This window comes from Sinocyclocheilus anshuiensis, unplaced genomic scaffold (genome assembly GCF_001515605.1).
Source record: "Sinocyclocheilus anshuiensis isolate Anshui unplaced genomic scaffold, SAMN03320099.WGS_v1.1 scaffold273, whole genome shotgun sequence".
Lineage (NCBI taxonomy): Eukaryota > Metazoa > Chordata > Actinopteri > Cypriniformes > Cyprinidae > Sinocyclocheilus > Sinocyclocheilus anshuiensis.
This window is the reverse complement of record NW_015540857.1, coordinates 887400-910363: the sequence shown is the minus strand read 5'-3', so window position 1 is coordinate 910363 and position 22964 is coordinate 887400. Positions and strand designations below refer to the sequence as shown.

The 22964-nt window shown below is 34.2% G+C and overlaps 1 protein-coding gene across 3 annotated transcripts; it reads right to left on the bottom strand.

Annotated features, from left to right (window-relative positions):
- Positions 1 to 21: 21 nt before the first annotated feature.
- LOC107687871 (glutaminase kidney isoform, mitochondrial-like) lies at positions 22 to 22091 on the bottom strand. Of its 3 annotated transcripts, none has more exons than XM_016485351.1 (18): positions 21806 to 22091; positions 14603 to 14699; positions 14310 to 14428; positions 12803 to 12932; positions 12624 to 12703; positions 12335 to 12498; positions 11031 to 11089; positions 9540 to 9572; positions 9390 to 9448; positions 8934 to 9000; positions 8789 to 8839; positions 7323 to 7499; positions 7081 to 7212; positions 6903 to 6995; positions 2315 to 2376; positions 2136 to 2212; positions 1519 to 1582; positions 22 to 327 (listed from the first exon to the last, which is right to left on the bottom strand). In XM_016485351.1, the coding sequence occupies exons 1-18, from the start codon at positions 21967 to 21969 to the stop codon at positions 174 to 176; spliced, it is 1782 nt and encodes a 593-aa protein (XP_016340837.1). In that variant the 5' UTR covers positions 21970 to 22091; the 3' UTR covers positions 22 to 173. The 3 variants fall into 3 exon arrangements, with proteins under 3 accessions (XP_016340837.1, XP_016340838.1, XP_016340839.1); XM_016485352.1 differs by having other exon boundaries at positions 14603 to 14693; XM_016485353.1 differs by lacking the exons at positions 22 to 327; positions 1519 to 1582; positions 2136 to 2212; positions 2315 to 2376 and adding an exon at positions 5560 to 5842.
- Between the last annotated feature and the right edge of the window lie 873 nt (positions 22092 to 22964).

Sequence of the window (22964 nt, the reverse complement as noted above, 5' to 3'; positions counted from 1 at the left end):
ACCCCCCCACACACCCACACACACACACACACACACACACACACAAACACCACAAAATGGTGAAGGGGCCCAAAGACTTTTTTGTGTCTTGTATGTTTTCTTCTCAAATGCATACCTCAGACACACAGACTCACTGGGAAAAATCTGGAGTGTTTTAACGTGACAGATCATCTCTACAGCATCCCGTCCAGGTTCTTCTCGGCCGTCTCCTTGTCGCTGTCGGCAGTGGTCTCCTTGGGGCTGTAGGTGTTGTGATAGTCCTGCAGGATTGTTACGACATCGTGATGGCCGAAATGAATGGCCTCGTCCATGGGAGTGTTACCCCACCTGTATGGGGATCAAACGGCAAGTTTAAAGGAACAGCATCTGTTGTGTGCTGTTGATTATCATTTTAAGTCATTTCTTTGTGTAAAAAATAAAAAAAATAACTTAAATGGAAGACAATGGGGTGAGTGTACACAACAACCATTAAAAATATACGATTCATAACATTAAATTAAGCTTCATAGATCAACTAAAATGTTGTGGCAATTACATTTTTTTTAACTTGTAAACAACAAACAATAAATGCTTTAAAAAATGAATTATTCATTTATGATACGTAACTAATAAATATTTAAACTTATAAAACTTGTTCTGACAACATACTGTAAAGTGTTGCTATAATTTAATTTAAAAAAGATAAAAAACTGTTATAGTCTAATAATTGTTAAAAATAAAAGTAACATCCAAAATAGTATACAATCCACATTAATATTTTTCTATCTGTAATTTTTATAAATATTATTATTGAATTAATTAAATCAATGTTTATTTAATGTTAAATCTATTATTTGTTACACAAGACTTATTCCTAAAATAAATTAATTAACTAACAGTAAACAATATTTTCTCAGCATTTATTAATCTTGTTTTTTTGTTTATTTAAATTTACGCTAATAAATTATAAATCGATATTAACATTAACCTAGAGTAATCAATGCTGTTGATTGTTAATTATTAGTTTATGATACCTACCTAATAAACGTAATGTTAACAACTTCTGAAATTTAATTCATAAACTATTTTTTAAAGAAAAAATAATTTAAATTAAATAATAAATAAACTAAATTGATAAAACTAATAAAACGTAAGCGTTAATTAAACAAAATTAAATTAATTAATAATAATTATTAATTGCAATAATAAATAATAATTAACTGCAACCATCGTGATAATTAAAAAAAACATCCACAATGTTACAGTATCCATTTTCATTTCTATAAACAATTTTATTTTATATTATGGCTAATAAATTTATGGATATTTAAGCACAATGAATTGACACATAAATGCTTTCAAATGTATGAAAATATATTTAAAATAGCTAACAATAAACAAATCAAGATGGTCTTAGAGACAATTTCTTGAATACAGCTTTATTACATTGCTGATTTTGTAACCCACTTTTCACATATAGGTGGTTTTAACAGTTATGCCACAAAACAAGATTTTTGTTGCAGTATTTCCTATTCTTACCTGTCTTTGGGCACCGGGTTCACCTTACAAGCTTCTAGAAGAAAACGTACAACCTCAGTGTGACCTGAAACAAAAAAAACAAAACAAAAGTGCATATTAGCAAGATTTCCACTCAGCACAGAGAGAAAATGAGGTCAGGCAGAGGAAACAAACAGCAAGTCAGCAAGTCTGAGGGTTGAAGAGCGTGATAATATCTATATATATATATTGTGCAAACAAATAAAATTAAACATTGTGGATGCAGAATTTATAAAGTTACACAAATTTTGCCTGTTTCTTTCAAACAGATTTACATATTTTTCTTCACTTTAACTCCAGTACTGACTGAAATAAGTTAACAGAACATGCAAACATTCTACAAACATTTAGACATCACATTAGGTAAAAGGGGGGTCAATGAAAAATAATAATTGAATTATGTACAAATAAAATAAAATTAACTTTAAAGACCAGGGCCCGTATTCACAAAACATTTCATCTTACCATTAAGAGTTCTCCTAAATAGCAGTAAAGGTTTTTAGCTTAAAACCTATTCACAAAGCTGCAAGCAAGTCTGAGGGTTGAAGAGCGTGATAATATCTATAGTTGCAGAGTTTGATGAGTTCCTGGCACTCCACCTTCAGCAGCAGCTACATGAAGGGCCGTCCGAGAGTCATAATCTCTCTGCTCCATATCCATCGACGAGAGCGCAAACCTACGCAAAGCGCAAACACACGTGAAGTAAGAAACTCAAGATTTAAACTGCACAAATTGTGTTCAGAAATGCAAAAAACATGATTTATTGGTGGAGCGGTACCTTCTCAGAGCAGACACGTCTCCAGTGTAGGCCGCAAACAGCAGGTTGATAACCGACTTGACCTGGAAGAAAACAGAGGAGTCGTTTGTGGTGCATTAACGACATCACGATGACATCATATTGTTGCGAACTTTGCACAAATCGCGAGAAGATCCCAAAGCCTGTTGGGTCGCATTTGGGCTCTGCAAAAAATGACAACTTGTAAAACAAAAGGACAGTTAAACAAAACTAACACATACTTAAACGACAGTTACAATGTTTTCAAAACTGGGATAAATAAACAAAATGCACACTACGTTAAATTAAATTTGTGTTTATCAATCATTTATTAAACCACAATGAGAAAATAAATAAGAACAAAGTCTACCCAGTTTAAAGAAGATAATCTTATTGGCACAAACAAATGGTTTTTAATTTTATTTCACATTGTCACATTTAATAAAGTCAATGATAATACTGGAAAAAAAAATAAAACATCAAGTTCAAGTAGTCAGTTTAAATGATAGCAAGTTTAAAACATTTCTCAATGGAAAGTAACATATAATTCAGTAATCTTTAAGCACATTCCTGGATTTCAAGAGGCAGTTTCAGAAATGATAAATGATTCTTTAAACTGATAGTACAATGAAAAACCTACAGTAAATATTTAATTCAAGTGAAAACTGGGTTACAGATGAAGCTGATTTGAGCACAAGATGAAATGTGGATTGTGAAACTCCTAGCCACACAATCTTTCCTACCTGATCACAGTCGATCAGTTCCGCTCTGGTTAGCGTTAATCACTTGTTTGGTTTGTAATACAATGTCTAAATTCCTTCCTTTTATGATTTATTATGTACAAATAAAATAAAATTAACTTTAAAGACCAGGGCCCGTATTCACAAAACATTTCATCTTACCATTAAGAGTTCTCCTAAATAGCAGTAAAGGTTTTTAGCTTAAAACCTATTCACAAAGCTGCAGAGACAAACTTTTACTAAGGAATAGACAGAAGTCTTAAGCTAAGAGTAAGGGGGCGGGGTTGACCTCATTGCTATGGATGATGTCAGCATGCTTACTAACTATGCACACAGTGATTGGCTGATAGTCTCTGTCAGAGATTTATTCTTAGAAATACTGTAGAGCGTGATATTACGTTGCCACATTCAAATGTCACTAATTAAACAAATATATGTTCAGCTAATTGTCAGCCTCTTACATGTGTGCTTCTCGTAAACAATTAGCGGATCTGCATATAAATGTTCTTTTAATTAGCAGAGTAGAATGATCATGGCTGATAGTAAGACATGCAAACATAAAAGAAAACCAAACTGGATGCAAGAACAGCTGTTAATTCTTGCCCAACATGTTAATGAAAATAAGGATATTATCAAAGGAAAATTTGGAGTTGGGATAACCTTCAAATACAAAAAAAATATGTGTGGGAAACATGTGCAAATAAATGCAGTGTGTTTCTAAAATGTTTATGTTCCGAGGCAGATTGCCGGCAACAGCAATTTTATCCCTGCTGAAAAAAACTATACAAACCATCACAGAATGTGTAATGGTTTTACTAGTTATAATGGGAATTGTATTGGTTTTACTGGAAACTGTAATGGTGCCTGTTGGTCTCTACTGGTAATTGGTAGCCTTCTATTGTTGGCTTGTTAAAACCACTAAATCCTAATAGAATATGTCCCAAAACACACTACAGGAGACATTTTTTAATGGTTTTAATGGTTAAAAGTTGATGGTTTGTAATGTTTGTGATGGTATTTGTAGTGGAAACCATTAGAATTTCTGTGATGGTTTGAATTGTTTTTTTTTCAGCAGGGAGGATAGTTTGTGATTTGGTTTTAGTGACTAAGGAGTCCTCTTCACTACTCCTAACGTTTCACAGATTTAGGAGTTAGTTTTAGCGCTAAAACACTTTTTGAAATACTCTTAAAGCTAACATTTAAGAGTCCTAAATTTAGGACCGACACGCCCATTATTTTTAAGATTTTCTCCTAAATCTTAAATAGCCTTAAGATGTTTTGTGAATACGGGCCCAAAAGGTATTTGATGGTTATGCGTCAGTTTTCTTTTTTAGAACTCTGTACGGTTTAAAGGCATGTTATTTTTGTGGAGCTAGCAGCAACAAACAAAAATGACAAAAGTACTTATTGTTTCCTGAACCTTTAAGAAGTCATCAAGATCAAAACTCAATGCTGCTGTGTCTGGCTGGTTCAGAAGTTTAGCCTATAAATAATGTACTTATTTTCTCATAGGCCATATATCTTTTCACATTAATCTAGTATAGGAGAAAGTATTTTAACGGTGGGGGAAAACAGTAAATATATGACCGTCTTATAGTGATTTTTTTACAGTTTTTAATAAAAATACAATAAACAAAGAATCACAATATTACTGCATCATTACCCAGATACTGATATCATATTGCATTGTTTGGGCTTTCCTGATTCCTTTAATTTTAAAGTAAACAAATTGCACGTGAGGTTTAAAGGTCTTTGGCTTGCTTTATAGTATAAAAACCAACAAAACCTACACAAGGGAACACTGGGGAAAACCTACACTGGGGAAGTCGTGGCCTAATGGTTAGAGAGTCGGACTCGTAACCCAAAGGTTGCGGGTTCGAGTCTCGTACCGGCAGGGATTGTAGGTGGGGGGAGTGAATGTACAGCGCTCTCTCCCACTTTCAATACCACGACTGAGGTGTCCTTGAGCAAGGCACCGAACCCCCAACTGCTCCCCGGGAGCCGCAGCATAAATGGCTGCCCACTGCTCCGGGTGTGTGTTCACGGTGTGTGTGTGTTCACTGCTGTGTGTGCACTTTGGATGGGTTAAATGCAGAGCACTAATTCCAAGTATGGGACACCATCACTTGGCCACATGTCACGTCACTTTCACTGTCACTTTCACTTTCACAAACAAAACAAAAAACAAAACAAACAAAGAACCAACAAAACCAAACCAAATCTAAAATGACAAAACAAAACCAACTACAACAAAATGAAAAAAAAAACCAAAAAAAAAAACAACTAAAACTAACAAAACAAAAAAACCAAACCAACTAAAACAAAACAAAAAAAACAAACCAAGACCAACTAAAACAAAAAGAAACAAAAAGCACAAAACCAAAACCAACTAAAACGAAAACAAACAAAACAAAACCAACTAAAATGAAAACAAACAAAACACAAAACCAAAACCAACTAAAACAAGTCAAAAAACAAAACACAAAACCAAACCAAAAACAACTAAAACAAAAAACAGTTCTAAAAACAAAACATAACAACCTCTTTAATCCCAAAGACTGATTAACTAAAGAAAGTGACTGCATGATGGGCTGACAAAACATGGAAGGAAGGTTGGGTTGCGCCGTCGTCTCTTCTAGTTTCTTTCCGCCACGCTTTCCATCCTATAGACTACAGTGGTGGAACTGTCCTCGTCTGTTTCGGCAGGACAGACTTTTTTCCACAATTTGTCAGTGAGCGCTAGTTCCTTCTGAAGGCTCGTGTAGTCCAGCGGTTCGAGATTCTGCTGCTGCTGCGGTTCAACCAATACGGACATGGATAGATTATCAGATATATGATCATGGAATTTCCTGCTTGGATTAGTATGGATGGCAGAAAAAGAAGAAAACAAGGAAACGGTGGAAATTTAAGCAAGCCAGTCAATCAGAACAGCGCATCTCAGGAGTTATTTTCAAGTGAAGAAGTATAACGGACATACTTAGGCTGTATATTAGCAGGTGTAAGTAAGACGAGCAGTAAAATATTTTGCATCCTAAATTAAGGCACATGGATAGTAGAGGAGTTTAAAAGAAGAGAGTACGCTGGTCCTCCAGCAGAGGGCAGACAATAGAGAGGAAAAGAAATATGCAATTGCTAAAAGAAATGAAATGTTCAATAATACAGATTAAGATTGCAGGTCAGTTAGCATAATTTGGTTTGTCAGTTCGCATTCATTAATACATATGCACACACTCATAATATGTCAAGATTATTAGCATTAGTTGCATCTAGAGGTGGGATATACAGTGGCCCCAAAAAGTGAACGGACATTTAAATCATGCTAAATGAAAGAATTAATTGCATTAGATTTAAAAAACAAAAACAAAAAAACAATATCAAACAGAAACAAACCAAGTGGTATCTGCAAACTAACATAAGTTTTCTGAGCTATTTTGCAATGACAAAAGTGTTTTTGTGGGTTTTTTAGAAATGCCTTATGAAATAATATATAATAAAATCATTAAATGTCATGATATCATGCTATGTTATTGTACACTATCATATATATTAATAATTAAAAAAATTAATTATATATAATATATATATATATAAATTTTTTTTTTACAACCACTATTTTATCTGCTCTGATACATTCTGATAACTTTTTAGGTGTATAAAACTAAAGCAAAAGGTCAATTACATATTGACGATGACATACATTTTTTTTTACCAAACATCTTATTGTCCCTATGAATGTACAGTTAATATTTATTTTGTACAACAATATTTGGAAATTTACGCCGGGTTATTGCCCACCCCAGTTGCATCAGCTGCATGCTGTTTGTGGTTGGACGGACAGATCTGACACTCACCCGCTGGTCTCCGCCCTCTCGGCGTGGATCCAGTTTCTTGGCAAAGTGGCGTAAATTATCATAGTTGTGGAAATTACAGAGCTGGACCAGATCCTAAAAGAAAAAAAACTTAAATCAATGCGAACGAGAGAGATACGATTGTAACAGATTATTAGCTGAGATTATATAGATTTAGTACCGTGCAAAACTGGATTCCTCGCACGCTGTTGCCCAGTTTGTCAAGAGGAGGAGACCAACACATAATGCCCATCACATTGGGCACCACCAGCAGGATGCCTCCGGAAACACCTGATTTAGCCGGAAGACCCACCTACAATACAATGCACAATCTGAGTTTGTTGCAGATTGTGAAAATGGTTGTCGTACATTTGAAAGTAAAACCATCAGACATTTCCCCAGGTGTGTACGTGTGAAACTCACATGAAAAGCGAACTGCCCAGAAAAGTCGTACATGCCGCAGGAGTGCATGAGACTCAGAGTGTTTTGTACAGCCTCGGGGTTCAGCACACGCTCGCCCGTGATTGGACAGAAGCCGCCGTTCGCCAGGGTGGCAGCCATCACACTGGCACTTTCGCAGGTTACCTCAATGGAGCACAGCTAAACAAACAAAACAAAAACATATTTGATCATATATTACTCATATATAAATAAATATTAATTATTGAAGGAATAACTGATCCAAAAATGAAAATATGCATAAAATGTATTCACCCTCAGGCCACCTGTGATGCAGATCTTGAATCACTTGCTCACCAATGGATCCTCTGCAGTGAATGGGTGCTGTCAGAATGAGAGCCCAAACAGCTGATAAAAACATCACAGTAATCCACACCACTTCAGTTCATCAATTAAAATCTTTTGAAGTTAAAAGTTGCATGTTTGTAACAAACCAATCCATCATTAAGACGTTTTTATCTTCAAACCATTGCTTCCAGCTAAACTACCAGTGCATAAAATACCAGTGCTTCCTCCAGTGAAAAAGTCCATCCCCTGGTGTCCTCTCACATCAAAACCCACCAACATAATTGTTTACAATGGTTTAGAACTGTTTTGGCCTGTAAACAGTGCTTGATCTTTGCATATTTCTCTCCTGATTTAGAAGAAACAACTTTTTGTTGATGCTACCTCAACTCTACAGGACTGCTTTCAGTGCACAGACTGGAACATGTTTAAAGAGGCAGCCACCTACAACAACCACACAGACCTGCAGGAGTACACTGAAACTGTGAGTGCTTACATCAAAAATATATATATATATATATATATATATATATATAGTATATTTATAATCAAAATCAGTCAGTAGGTTAGTTGTGTATAGGTTTTTACTGCTTTACTGTATAGGTTTTTACTGTTTTACTTCATTGTTGTATGCCTGTATTTATGTAACACCGTGGTCCTGTGAGGCACGACATTTCGTTCCACTGTATGTCCCCACATGCAGCAGAATGACAATAAAGCTCAACTTGAACTTGAACTTGAACTTTTTCACTGGAGAAATAAATATTATGGATAGAGGACTCATATTTTAGATGGAAGCAATGGTTTGAAGTTAAAAACGTCTTAATGATGGATTAGTTTCTTACAAACACGCAACTTTATACTTCAAAAGATGTTAATTGATGGACTGGAGTGGTGTGGATCACTTTGTGTGATGTTTTTATCAGCTGTTTGGACTCTCATTCTGATGGCACCCATTCACTGCAGAGGATCCATTGATGAGCAAGTCTTGTAATGCTGCATTTCTCCAAATCTTGTTGATAAAATTTGTAATAATATTTCTTAATTGTTGGAAGCCTACGTCTACTGGCAGCTATTCACATATTCAACACTCATTTCCAAACTGACAAACTGTGTACGAAAAATGCTGTTTAACTTATACTAACCTGGAAGTAAAGGTCCAGGATGGAGATCATATCTGTACCCGCTGGGAAGCACTGCAAGTATGGGGAGAATTTTTTTTTTTTACAAAATAATGTTTTTAGTGAATTTTCAATGATACCTAATTGCTATAAAATGTTAAACATATACCTTCTTTTCCTTCAAGTAGTAACCAATGGCAAAGTTTCTGTCACCTGACAGCCGCTCTGACTGAAACCTACCAACAACAAGAAAGTACTTGCAGCATGAACTTTAACTCAATTTTCTTACATTTTCACAAATATATTGCTGGTAAATTTCATAAACAATTATAAAGAAATGGTAAGTAACACACTGAATTAAATGTGATTTTTTTTTGACATACTCCAATAATCTTTGTTTAATTCACAACTTTTTAGTTGATTGTGTTTTAATATTGATAGTTTTATTTAACATTTGATTACTTTTATATTTTCAATTTTGAAATGTTTAGTTGAATACTTAACACTACTGTTAGATATTTGTACTTTCATTTGTTCTATTTTTTACAGTGTTTCAGTTGTTTATTATTGACCGTTTAATTAATTGAGAAATATCTGAAATTTCACTTCTATTGGCCTCACTTACGTAGCATTGCTGAAACCAACATATTCATTTCCTGCCAGCTTCTTCATAAAGTTCATCACCTAAACCAAAACACGAATATTAAATGCCGCAGCTCTCAACATGATTAACAGCAAGAATCTAAAAAGAATTACACTGTACTATTATACTTACATAGTCAAACTTCTCAGCGTTGCCTACACCTTGCTGAAAGTCAAAAACAAACTGCATGAATGCGGTATATCATAGAAATTAAATGTTTTGTAGAGTTACACACAAACTTCTCAATGCATAGCCATTCCAGTTAAAGGAAACTACCAAAATATTTATTCATAGACATTATAGATAGAGGTTCTATAAATTAGACTGACAGTTGTAGTACATTTCAAATGAAGAATGGAAAAAAAGGAGTCTAGCTCACTAGATTTGAGTAGCATCATTGAAAGAAATAAAGGCAAACAGTGTTTGTGTCCAAGTAAGTACTATTATTGCTGTGGAATCACAAATGTAAGTTGTTAAAGGGGTGTGGAAAAATCAGACAAAACTAAAAGATTAAAAAACAATAAATTGTCAAGTAATTTGCACTGTGTCTTGTCTATAAGTTAGTTTTAGTAGATCATGTAATGCATTGATTTGAGGCTCTTAAGTTTTTTTCCACATTGAAGAAATATTTATTTACGCAAACAAAAAAAGTATTGTATCTTACTAAACACGTGAATTTTTCAGTTAAAAGGTACAAAACAAAAATCAAAACACAAATAAAGCTTGATTTGGAAGAAATGAAACAGAATTACATTCGATTTTCTGTCAAAGCGATGGATTTGTCAGACTTGCGCTAATGTAGCTTAGCATTAGCTTGGTTTGAAATTTGTTCAATGAGGAAAAACAAATAAATGAAAGGGAAATTACCAACGTCTTTGACCTGTTGGAGGGTCAAAATTTTCCCACAGTTCCTAATGCTGTAAAATACGCAACAACAATAAAACCACAAAAAGCCTTCACACAGACATCACACATTACCACCCCGACAGGCCTGAGAAAGATGCGTATCATGCAGAGGATTTACCTTTAACGCCACAAACTGTCATCACAAATTCGTAAATTACGAAAAAAGTTATAAATACATGTTTGTAATATCGTTCATAATAGTGTTAACAGGTAAACAAAGCCCTGCATTTCTAATAGCAAGTACAGATTGTGGCTTTATTTCAAAAAGACGATATTATGCAATTCTGTCTGCTCTCTGAAGAATAAAAACATTTTCAATGTCTTACTCTCATCTCTCCCAATTTATTTCTCAAGTGTTTATTATTCTATCACACTGCCCTTTTAAATTCCTGACCATCATTTGTTCTCTCTCACATCTGTTTGCTCTTTTCCCCTCATCTTTCCCCATCTCTCTCTTCAATATAATCCTTTCAGCATGATTATTCATAACCTTAATCTGATGAGAGAGGTAAAGTAATCCGATTAAATCCATTCGTCCCTCTGATCCGTTCTCACGTCAAACATCCACAAACACATCAAGATAAACATTCGGCAAGTTTTAGGTTATCAAATTAGGAAAAATACAGGAATTCTCTTGCGGAAGCACAGCTAACGCAGTTTTGGGCCCCCCATTTTATTAAACAAGAAAAAAGATATAAAGATGAGAATGCGATTTACCTTGAGGAGGGAGGTGCAAACTATGGCACCAGCGTTTACCATGGGATTGTGAGGTTTATCTGGAAAAATAGATTAATTAATTAATAAATGAAGATGACTTAGAGTGAATGAAGCTTATTTTTGGGAACATTAAATAAATTTAAAGGCGGGGCATAGAGGAGAAACAATAATGTACAGTATGTGGAAAATAATGTGTTTTTTTAACCTCAAACCGCATAAACACATTTCATTACACCAAATACACAAAATAATGTTCTTTTTAGCAACATCATATGACCCCTTTAAATCACTTGCTCAGCATTGGACCCATTGCAGTGAATGGGTGCCGTCACAATAATCCACACCACTCCAGTCCATCAGTTAACATCTTGTGAAGCCAAAAGCTGCTTGTAAGAAACAAGTTCATCACAGTTAAACGTTTTTTTTAACTTCAACCTTTGCTTTTGGCTAAAATATGAGTCCTTTGTTAATAATATAGCTTTGTTTCCAGTGAAAAAGTCATCTAGTCTGAATCATGAGAGAAATATGCACAAATCAACAGTCCAAAAAAAAAAAAACGTCCAAAACAGTTCTAAACAAACATGTCAGTGGATTTTGATGTGAGAGGACAACAGGATATGGAGTTTTTCGCTGGAGGGAAGCATTATTATGGACTCATATTTTGTCCTGATGTGACAGTTTAAATTTAAAAACGCCTTCATGATGGATTTGTTTCTTACAAACATGAAGATTTTCACTTCACAAGATGTTAACTGTTGGACTGGAGTGGTTTGGATTACTTGTGGATTATTGTGATGTTTTTATCAGCTGTTTGGACTCTCATTCTGACGGCACCCATTCACTACAGAATATTAATTGGTGAGCAAGTGATGTAATGCTACATTCAAAATCTGTTCCAATGATCAAAACAAACATATCTACATCTTGGGTGGCCTGAGGATGAGTCGTCACCCTAAAATCTCATTATCGCAAGGCATCCAGACAGTTTACTTTGAGGTTTTCTGCAATTCTCATTACTTTTATTTCTTTTTAGATTCTTATACTGTAAAACAATGATTTTTTTTAATTTACTATAGTATAAGTTCATTATTACATATAATTTAAATAATATATTATTGTTTTTGTATTAAAGTAATGAAAATGAGAATACCTTATGGTAATGAGAATTATAGAAAAAAAATGTGCTAAATTGTCTTAAAATGTGTGATAACGCAAAAAACTATATAATTTCTTCATCAATATTTTCATTCTAGCTATTTCTTCACGCAAAATGTTTCAGAAACATTCATCTTAGAAATCCTTACCATCTTCGTCAAGAAAGAGTTTGTTAAAACGAAGACCGCTGGGTTCCTTCCCTATAAAGCGGTGCACGTATTCAGTGCCATGATCGTGAACAGCAACTGCGTACTTTAATGGCTTCACACACGACTGCAGACAAAATGGAACTTTCGTGTCACCCGCAGTGTATCTGTAATACGCAAAATGTCAAGCTCAGCATAAATGTTTGATAAATTAAATTATGTTCACCAGAAAATATAAAAAAATCAAGCAAAATCAAAACAATGTAGCAATTGTATTAAAGACAAATCTCACCGTTGGCCATCTACAGTGCACAGGGCAACGGCCCAGAGATTAGGGCTAAATTTCGCTAGCTGAGGAATGTAATCTGCCACCTAATACAATAAAAACGTGACAAAACACAATGTAAAACAATCTGTAATCAAATATATAATATCATCAGAAATTCACATTGCGTTGGATTATAAGCGTACCTGGCCACACGACAGTGATTTAGCACTCTCATAAATTTGATCGACGTGAGAGGTAAATGACTGAAAGTCGGGAATGACGAACTTTTTCCGGAAAGCCTGCGTTAGCAACACGATATTGCTTTGCACACACCTGAAGAAAGAGAAAAGTGAAGATCATGATTTATTTTCATTATCATCAGTATATTCATGAAAATTCAAACTGACATTAAAACAAACGTTAAAAAAACATTTTAGGAAGATAAACAGAAACAGAAGATAAAACAGAATTATTTGACTGTGATAAACTACTTCTTCATGATTTCCTATTATATTTTTGCTTTCAAGATTAAATACTGAATGCAAAATTGTCATAACTACAATACATCCACAGATCATTCTACAAAATGGTTCAGCAAAAATTAACAATAAAAATACAAAAAAAAAAATCTAACTTACAGTATTGGAGCTGTACGAGGCAGTATTATCTTAGTATCATTGATATACAGTACTATTACAGTTTTTGTTAATATTTTGAATTAGATTTGATTTGTACATTTTCTATTTTAACTTTGTTTTGTTGTCACCAAGTTTGAATAATTTTATTTTTTTAAAATAAAAATTTACTTTTGTCATTTTTTTTTATTTGTAGTTGATGTAGTTTTAGTTGTTTTAGTATTTCAACTCAAAACGAAAAATTTTTTAGTCAACTCAAATGTTTTTGTTTTATGGGTTTTATGGTTTTACAAGCACTAATAATAAACCTGGTATAATGTTATGTTCAGGCCTTGAGCCATTTTTATGTATTTTCTGAGCGAAACTAAATAATTCATATGCTGCAGGACTTTTAACAAATCTGTGACCCCTGATTTAATGTGTCCTTGGAAAATGGCTGATATATGAAACCTCATGCTTTAGTAACAGCTATGGGATTTTGCCATCTGAATGTTACACTGCAACTTCAGTTTGAACGCTAAATGTGACCCTGGACAACAAAACCAGTCTTAAGTGTAAATTTTTCAAAATTTACATTTATACATCACCTGAAAGCTGAATAAATAAACTTTCCATTGATGTATGGTTTGTTAGGATAGGACAATATTAGGTCGAGATACAACTATTTGAAAATCTGGAATCTGAGGGAGCAAAAATAATCAAAACATTGAGAAAATCGCCTTTAAAGTTGTCCAAATGAAGTCCTTAGCAATGCATATTACCAATCAAAAATTAAGTTTTGATATATTTATGGTAGGAAATTTACAAAATATATTCATGGAACATGATCTTTACTTAATATCCTAATGATTTTTGGCATAAAAGAAAAATCTATAATTTTGACATATACAATATATTGTTGGCTATTGCTACAAATATACCCCAGCGACTTAAGACTGGTTTTGTGGTCCAGGGTCATAAATATGTTAAATGGACACTACAGTCAATATATTCTTATTAAACTAAAAACTGTAAGTCGGTTTTCATTTCGATCTTTAAGAAACAGGGTTAAGTTTAATATAGCCCATATATTTACTTTTTGAAGAGATGTCGATCCAGAGCGCCATCTGATGTGGTCTTCAAGGTGACCTTTAACATCTCCATACACTCCTTAAGACGAGGGTCTCCAGTACGCAGTCCTGTGGCTTTCAGCGCCTGAAAAGCAACAACATTTAGCCTAAATTTACAACAAATCTTGTGTTTTGTTTAAAACCCAATGAACTCACACAACTTAGACACAACTATCTGGTCTATAAACCAAGATATGTGCTATAAGAGATATGGTAGCAATGGCCTTGTTCTCCTTGGCCAGCTGGGGTGTGGTTTTACCGTGGTAAATTTGTGAGCTGGAATTTTCTCCTGACCTTCTGCAATGGTGTAAAACAGCAGATCTTCCAGGCTGGGCAAAATGCCTGCCTTCCTTCTCCTGTGACGTGAATAGATACACAGAGAATCCAGTAAGCAGACAGAAAACAAAAATAGATAATTTATTCAAGGAAAAGTGTTTATCAGCAGCAGGAGAGGTCGTACTGAGATTTCATGTCATTTTAATTTCAGAATTAATCTCATTATGCCAGTCAGTATGTTTCACAATGGATAACAAAGATTTTTTTTTTTTATATATATATAAAACCAATTTCATTTGTCAAAAAATCATTGTAATTTTCAAAAAGCATTAGGCCCAAAATATATCCTAACAAGTCGTATTCTCAAAGTCTGCCACTAGGGGTTCCATTAGCATAAACGTTTTTTTTTTTCCTACCATCAGTTTTCTCTATTTTTAAACTGTCAAGGAAGATCAACAATTTGAGGAGAATCTTGCTACGCAAGTTGTTTAGAATTAGTTAAATTGATTATTAGCTAGCTATAACGCATATACATGCGCATATTTGTGCGTAACGTTTGGGAAAATTGAAGAAAAATGCATTTTACCATTGACTGGCATTGTGAGATCATCTGAAACCCATTTTTCCTCAGAAAAAGTTCGTCTGTTAGAAAAGGTGGTTATTTAACATAATTCAGGTTTGCAAAATTTAAATATGTTAAGCAGGATCTAATTAAAGCATTTGGGAATAAAACTCCCTACTGCAGATTCAGAAGTTGCATTCTGGGACAGCTACACAATCCCATATAAGGCCTCGATAAAGAGCACTGGTTTATATTCTGACCACAATCTATCCAGAAATGAACTGAAGAGTGTTTGGACGTTATTTAAGTTGGTGGAAAAATATTGTTCTTAAATCCATTGTGGGGTGAAACAATGGTCACCAAGGATTTGTGATGTCATTTCAGGATGATACATGCGGTTCTAGAACACGGAATGAGAATGTTCTTCAGCGGGGAAAACCAAGCAAAGCATTTTGTAAGAAATAATTGGAAGAAAGACACCAAATAAAAAGGAACCAGATACTTACACAACAAATGTAAAGTACGTAGACAAGCAAATGAGAGAGAGGAGGAAAAAAAAACAGAAATGAATGAGACATCAAGACATATAAAACACTGGCAAAATAAATAAACATATAGGCCTAGATAAATACACATGAATGCACATGTTCTAAAACAAAGTTCTAAAAACAAACTGACCTTGATTTAATTAAAATAGAGATAAAAGTAGGGATGCACCGATATGAACATTTTGGCCGATACCGGAATTCACAACGTTTTATTATAATAATGTTCTCATTAGAATGTTATATACACGACATTCCCAATCATAGTTATTAATGTTGTGCACTGCTGTTTGAGCTGCGTGCGCTGAGCTAAAGATGATCACCGGTAAACTGAAGCGCTCTTTTAACTTAACCAAACGCATTCTATACGAGATAAATCAGATATACATCAAATAAACACAATAATACAAAGTTCAATTGCACAAAAGGCTGCAAATGAACAGCGCGCATCTGAAGTGTCTCTGAAGGAAATAATGCATTATTTATCGGCTTTAAGATATCGGCCAAATTTTCTTATCGGGCCGATACCGATAACAGAAAAAATGAGCATTTATCGGCCGATACCGATATGGTGGCCGATATATCGTGCATCCCTAGATAAAAGGTTAGTTAATGACAGACCCACAAAATGAAAATCAAATTATTACAAAAAAATATTACTACTAATTATTAATAGCCTTTGGAAACGACACAGAGGGGAAAAAAAATAATGATCTCAAAACATTCAAATTTTGGTTGATAAATTGGCTTTGGCGATTTCAGTCTATAGTCCAGACTAGTACTGGGGAAAGTTACTTTTAAAAGTAATGCATTACAATATTGTGTTACAATACTCCATAAAAAAGTAGCTAATTGCATTACTTAGTTACTTTTATTGGAAAGTAATGCATTACATTACTTTTGTGTTACTTTTTGTCACCTGGGCTGGGCTTGCTTATTTGTTTTTAATACAAAAACAAAACAAAGGTTATATTTGGCAACTATAAAGTCCTTTTCACATGAAAAGTGAAATTAATAAGTCTCAGCCTTAAGGAAGTGCCTCTGCACCTCCGTCCCAGTTTCTCTCAACATGTGGACAGGAGCTGTTAAAGTAATTCGTGTTACTTATTTGAAAAAGTCACTTAGCTATTTTGTTGTAAATTTAAAAGTAATGTGTTACTTTAATAGTTACTTGGAAAAAAAGTAATCTGATTACGTAACTTGTGATGTGTTACCCCCAACACTCCAGACTATTGATAAAATGCTATCAGACACACACTATTGTGTACAAACATAGCCAGCGCTCTGAGGCAGGCTGTCTGACCTGGCAAGGCATTAAACTAGGACACGTAACCCCTCCCATCCCAAACTGACAGCGAGTTAAGCCTTCACTTCCTAGCAAGGTCTCAGTTCTGATCCTCGCTAATGCACCGCACGTATGAAACGTACTTTCTGACGCCGCTATTTTTACACACAAACACACTGGAAATAATCCACTTGATGACACGGCTAAATAAAAACACTTTATTTGTTTTAGTGATGGGATGAGTTATATGAGATGAGAAAAGTTGCTAAAAAAACAGGATTAGCTTGATTAGCATCCCCACTGGGTTGCTTCTAAAATGTATAGGCTAAACACTTTCAGTAAATTTTATACTTTTATATAAGTCACCATTTCTCGTGACATAACTTCTATTTCTTATACAATGTTTGAAAACAGTAAATTATTGTACTTAAAAAAAGCTAAAGCTATTGTTTTTGTCACCATCCTTAAGCCGCATTATCAACATCTAACTTACATTTCAACATATGAGGTAAATTTCACATCAAGGCTGAAATCCAAAGTTTTTAGTTCATAAGAAACCAATAAATAAATAAATATCAGTCTCTGTGCTGAAAAAAAAATCACTTTTTATAAACAGTCTCAAGTACAATTGCTAGATTCTCAATAAAAAAGTCCTGTGGTGTTACCATTGTATTGAATGGTACAGTGAATATTTAAAAAAGAGTGTGTTTGTGTGAAAGCAAAAGTAAAAAAAAAAGAAAGAAACAGTCAAAGTAGGGAAATAAAATAACTGAAAATGCCTCCAGAAGAATTGCAAACCATGTCTAAACGGGATCACGATGCCGGCTCAACATCATGATGTCTGTCAGCCATCGGTGATGGATGATGGCATCGTCTATCAGCCAAACCCTAACGATTACAATAATTATATTAGCACCCACACCAACCAACGATAATGTTTTGTTTATTATAATCGCGCACTGCAAATTTGATGTCTGCCACTTTACATGCGCAAGTTGGGTGGATTCTGATTGGCTGTCAAGTTTTTATTGTTCATCAACTAGAAAGAATCCTTCTGAAAGTTATTCTAACGATATTGTTTCTCTGTGCCGTTATTGTGATGTTGACTTCTGTATTCCCATAAAATTACAATGATTATTAAAACTAGTTTTAGTTATCATTACAGTTTGTCATTGGTGTAAATGTTCCTTCAGAAGATTATTTTTTTACTCTTTTTGTAAGCTAGGTTTGTAAGCAAGGTCTTTTCTACTATACAAGTGCAGTGGAATTAGTTTTTTGTTGGTTAACATGGCGAACTTGGACAAGCGAAATCTGCATGGGTAACATTTATGCATTAAGCGAAACTCCCAGTTTTGTAGATTCCATTTGAAATGGCTGGATTTCATTTGTGATTTTTTGCCGTGTAACAATAAATGTGATAATACTGGATAATATTTCTATATTTGAGTGAAATTTGGGATCCATAATTTATCGGTAATCAATGTAAAAAAACAAACAAAATAAAACCTCACCCATATAATGCTAGGCTTCTCTTATTGGTTGCTAGAGTGTTGCTATGTGGTTGCTAGAGCGTTCTGGAGATTAAATGTAAACAAAGGATTTTTTCGCCCTGTTTATCGTCCGCCAGGTGAAAAATCAAAGTCATAACACCAATTACCTCTGGTGCAAATATATCCGAATAACACCAGCTTTGTCTGGTGTAAAAACAAAGCCATCAAGAGGCCACATGCTGGGTAAACTCCCTCAGGACAGTGCACATGTGCCTCAGAAACCTGACACCTCAAATTACAGTGTAGAGAATAAGAACGAGGCCCTGCAAACAAGCCTGAGAGCATTATATGATGCTTATGAACACAATAAAAGTGAAAGCGTGATGTGTAGAGAAAGAGATTAAAAGAATATCGGGTTTGCAAATGAACTATTGGTGTGTTCAATCAATGAGCCAATCAGCTGCGCTAAAAAAAGAAGGGCTGACTTCACAAAATTAATTCAGCATCCGGCCGAATGTGAGGTTGCCATTGACAACCAGCTTATGTCAGTCTCTAATCATACTAAGGTGTGTTCCAAATCCTAGTGTGCTGACAACATAGGCAACATATTAGGCACCATATGTGTGATCCTGAAAAAACTGTTCTAAAAATAATCATGCTACCTTCTAAGACAATTAATTTGGCTTATTTTAATGTGGAATTGCCGACCGCAGAATGCACTGCAACAGCTCCGTGGAAAAATCCATACAAGATGATGGACGACATATATACAGTATAAAATACTAATACTTCATTACAGTACTTTTTAGTTATAAAAAAAGTTTAACCTATTTAAAACATAGCCTAATATTTTACTGAATTTTTACATATTCTTAGCTTAGCAACATGCTAACAGCAAATTTTTACTAAAATCAATTGTAAATATCTCCTGTGCTACTTTCTTAATTGCGTATTGCAATGTTAGCTTAGCAACATGCTTACAGCAAACTTTACTAAAATCAGTTGTAAATATCTCCTGTGCTACTCTCTTAATTGCGTATTACAATGTTAGCTTAGCAACATGCTAACAGCAATCTTTTCTAAAAATCAGTTGTAAATGTCTCCTGTGCTACTCTCTTAATTGTGTATTACACTGTTAGCTTAGCAACATGCTAACAGCAATCTTTTCTAAAATCAGTTGTAAATGTCTCCTGTGCTACTCTCTTAATTGCGTATTACAATGTTAGCTTAGCAACATGCTAACAGTAAACTTTACTAAAATCAATTATAAATCATATCTCCTGTGTGCTACTTCATTATTTGCGTATTATGTTAGCTTAGCAAAAAAAATGTATGTTAGCTTAGCAACACGCTAACATTAAACTCTCTTGAAATCAATTGCAAATCATATTTCATATATTTTTTGAGCATTAATGTTAGCTTAGTAAACTAAGCTAACTATTAAAATTCTGAAATCAGGTGTAAATCTTATCTCCTGTGTGCTACTTCCTTATTGCGTATTACAACGTTAGCTTAGCAACATGCTATTGTCAACGTCTGTTTTAATCATTTGCAAATATATCAATCAAATTTAATCAATTGCAATTGCGTATCTTCGGTGCTACTTCTATATTTGCGTATTATGATGTATGCTTAGCAACATGCTAACAGCAAACTCAAATCAATTGCAAATTGTATCTCCTGTGTCACTTGCTTTTTTGAGTATTAATGTTAGCCTAGCACCATGCTAATAGCAAACTCTCCTGAAATCAACTGCAAATCGTGCAAATTCTGTGAGCTATTTGCTAATTTCAGTATTAAGCTGTTAGCTTAGCAACACGCTACCAGCAAACTCCACTAAAATCAATTCTCCTGCATGTCTATTGTATGATAAATAGTTGTTGCCTATGTAGAGTGTTTCAAATTCATCACTCAGTCTTAGAAGGTGTTGTAAGTAGCAGACAGGGCAGCCCACTACATTTTGGCTCACTATAAAGAACTTCAACAATGACAACGTTTCCCTAGACGTAAACTTACAGATGTTACAATAAGCTGAGACTTGACCTTCACAAGTCACTGACAGACAGATGGAGAGAAAGGTCAATCTGTCTCTCCAAGGACAAACACTCACGCATACTGAATGAATGAAAGCAGTACATACTAAAATGACAGCACATGCTACTCTGACACATTCAGTGCACACTCAAAGGTCAACTAGAGAGCAGTAGATTTAGAGGAAACATTTTCAGAGGAAACCCCGGTTTCAACACTTCCGAGCTTTGAATGCCGTCGTTACAGGAAGAGGAAGTGGCTGATCTGGCCGTGCAGAAGCTAACATGCTTTAAAACTCAATAACCTCGTCTGAACCTGAATGATTTACCATGTTCCAACGAGATTCTGAGCCTGACACAGATTGAGTGATTTCAAATTGATTAGTGTTTTTTTACAGTACATATAAATCAAGGATGACTACTGATATTACATTATGTGTGTGTGTGTGTGTGTGTATAATAATTTGAAATAAATAATACATTTTTATAAAAATGTTACAATTTAAAATATTTAAAATATTAAAATATCATAATTATAATATTCTAATATAATAATAATAATAATGAATGATAACAAAATAGGATGAAAAGCATTGCTTGAAGTAAACATATTTACAATTTGCCAGGCAGCTTGGTTTTAGAATTGGACAAGGATTGTCATCATCAGCTGATTTTATTCAGTCTACCAATAATTTATGCAAATAAAGACTATTTTACAAATAGAATCATAAATAAATGATGATCAATTCTGATTCTTGACATTTGGTCTCCTCTCAAATATTTTGGTAAAATATATCTGAAAGATTCTAGAACATTCCACACGTCCACTACTCTAATTCATAACGAGAAATGCATTGTTTCAATTAAAAAGTGCTTCAAATAGATCAAAAACCACCCTAAAAGTCCAACCCTTCCGATTATTCACAGAGGACATCAGAGAGGCCCCTGGGAATTTGGCCCCTATTCATTGTACAAGCTCCTTCTCTTTGTGCACTCTGTCCTAAACATCTTGACAACCTTATAGTGAATCTACAAGATCTAAAGCTCTAAATATACAACAAAAATCCTTCACATCTATCATCGTGAACTAGGCCTGGGAATCATTTGCAGGGAATGCGGGGCCCCCATAAGAATGAATGAATGAATGCATGCATGAATGGACAAAATCCATCCAATTTTAAAGTGAACCCAAACCTGATATCAATAATTGATTGGTTCTATCAACCCCTCGCATTGGCCACTGAGGTTTAGACCTGGTTTTCAGCTCTACTCACTTCTCGTTGGCCGCATCTGTCTGCGTACACAGGGATCGTCTATATGAAGAAGCGCATCCTCCGGCGGCTGCTGTATTATCTGTAACGTTACTAGTTTTCCAAAGGCGCCTTAGATTGGGTTTGCAAAACTCCTTTAACGCCCTCGAGAACCTAAACTGTAACATTTCAAACCGGACAGGCTAAACAGAATGACTTCCGACAATAATGCTGGTAATATTACACTGTAGGTTATGAGAATATCCGCTTTTTAGACAGTCGTGCCGGTTTCTTCCCTCGTCTCTCGGTGTGTAATGTGTATTCACGCGACAGAATCGAATCCGCCCACTGGAGCGCCGCTCGCACTCTATTGGACGCCGTGACGTCTCAGCGAACGGTGATTGGCTCAGGCGTGCGTCAATCAGGATTATGACGCACATCACTTCCCTGTGCTTGGTAAAGAGGCTGGCTGGGTTCTGCGTGCTGTGCAGTATACACTACATACTGTGTGTGAGAAAATAATAACTACAGTATGTAACAATTAACATATCTCGCGGATGATGTCACTACGTCACGTATTATTCAAACATTTGTAATAGTAATTTGTGTAAATACAAAAAATTATAAATACAAATCATATTTTATTACATAAAATTAATATAATTTATAATTATTATATGAATTGATTCAATAACAAAACTTAATAGTATACTATTATTATTTAATTGTTAAAACAAACATGAACTATTAATAAATTATGTCTAGCCTAATAAAATAGAATTTGAATATTTGTAATCCACAATTTTTAATTTGGTCAGATGTGTCAACTATATGTGTGTAATACACATAATTGCTAAATATCTATTATATGTTTATAAATAACAATTAAATGTGTAATATTTAATAGTGAACTTGATTTATTTGTAATCCAATTTTTGCATACAGTCTGCTCTGAAGTCAAGATTACAATAATGCTTTATAATCATAACATTTTTAACAATAATTAATTCTAATATTATTATTTCTTATAATAAACATTAATTATAAAACTCATGTATAATATAATATAGGCTAATAGGCTAATATAATATAAAAAATATAATATAATATATATAAAACATTTTTTTGTAATTTATAATCCATTTTTGCCGTCTTAGAAGATATGTGAAAGTGACGTGACATG

What these genes read in the sequence shown, in the direction of transcription:
- LOC107687871 (XM_016485351.1), bottom strand. Translation starts at nt 21,969, where the DNA reads ATGTTACAGTTTAGGTTCTCGAGGGCGTTAAAGGAGTTTTGCAAACCC. An exon ending in GTTGGTTTCAGCAATGCTAC is followed by an intron (nt 9,001 to 9,389) that starts GTAAGTGAGGCC and finishes TGTTGTTGGTAG; the next exon opens with GTTTCAGTCAGAGCGGCTGT. An exon ending in TCATGTAGCTGCTGCTGAAG is followed by an intron (nt 1,583 to 2,135) that starts GTGGAGTGCCAG and finishes TTTTTGTTTCAG; the next exon opens with GTCACACTGAGGTTGTACGT.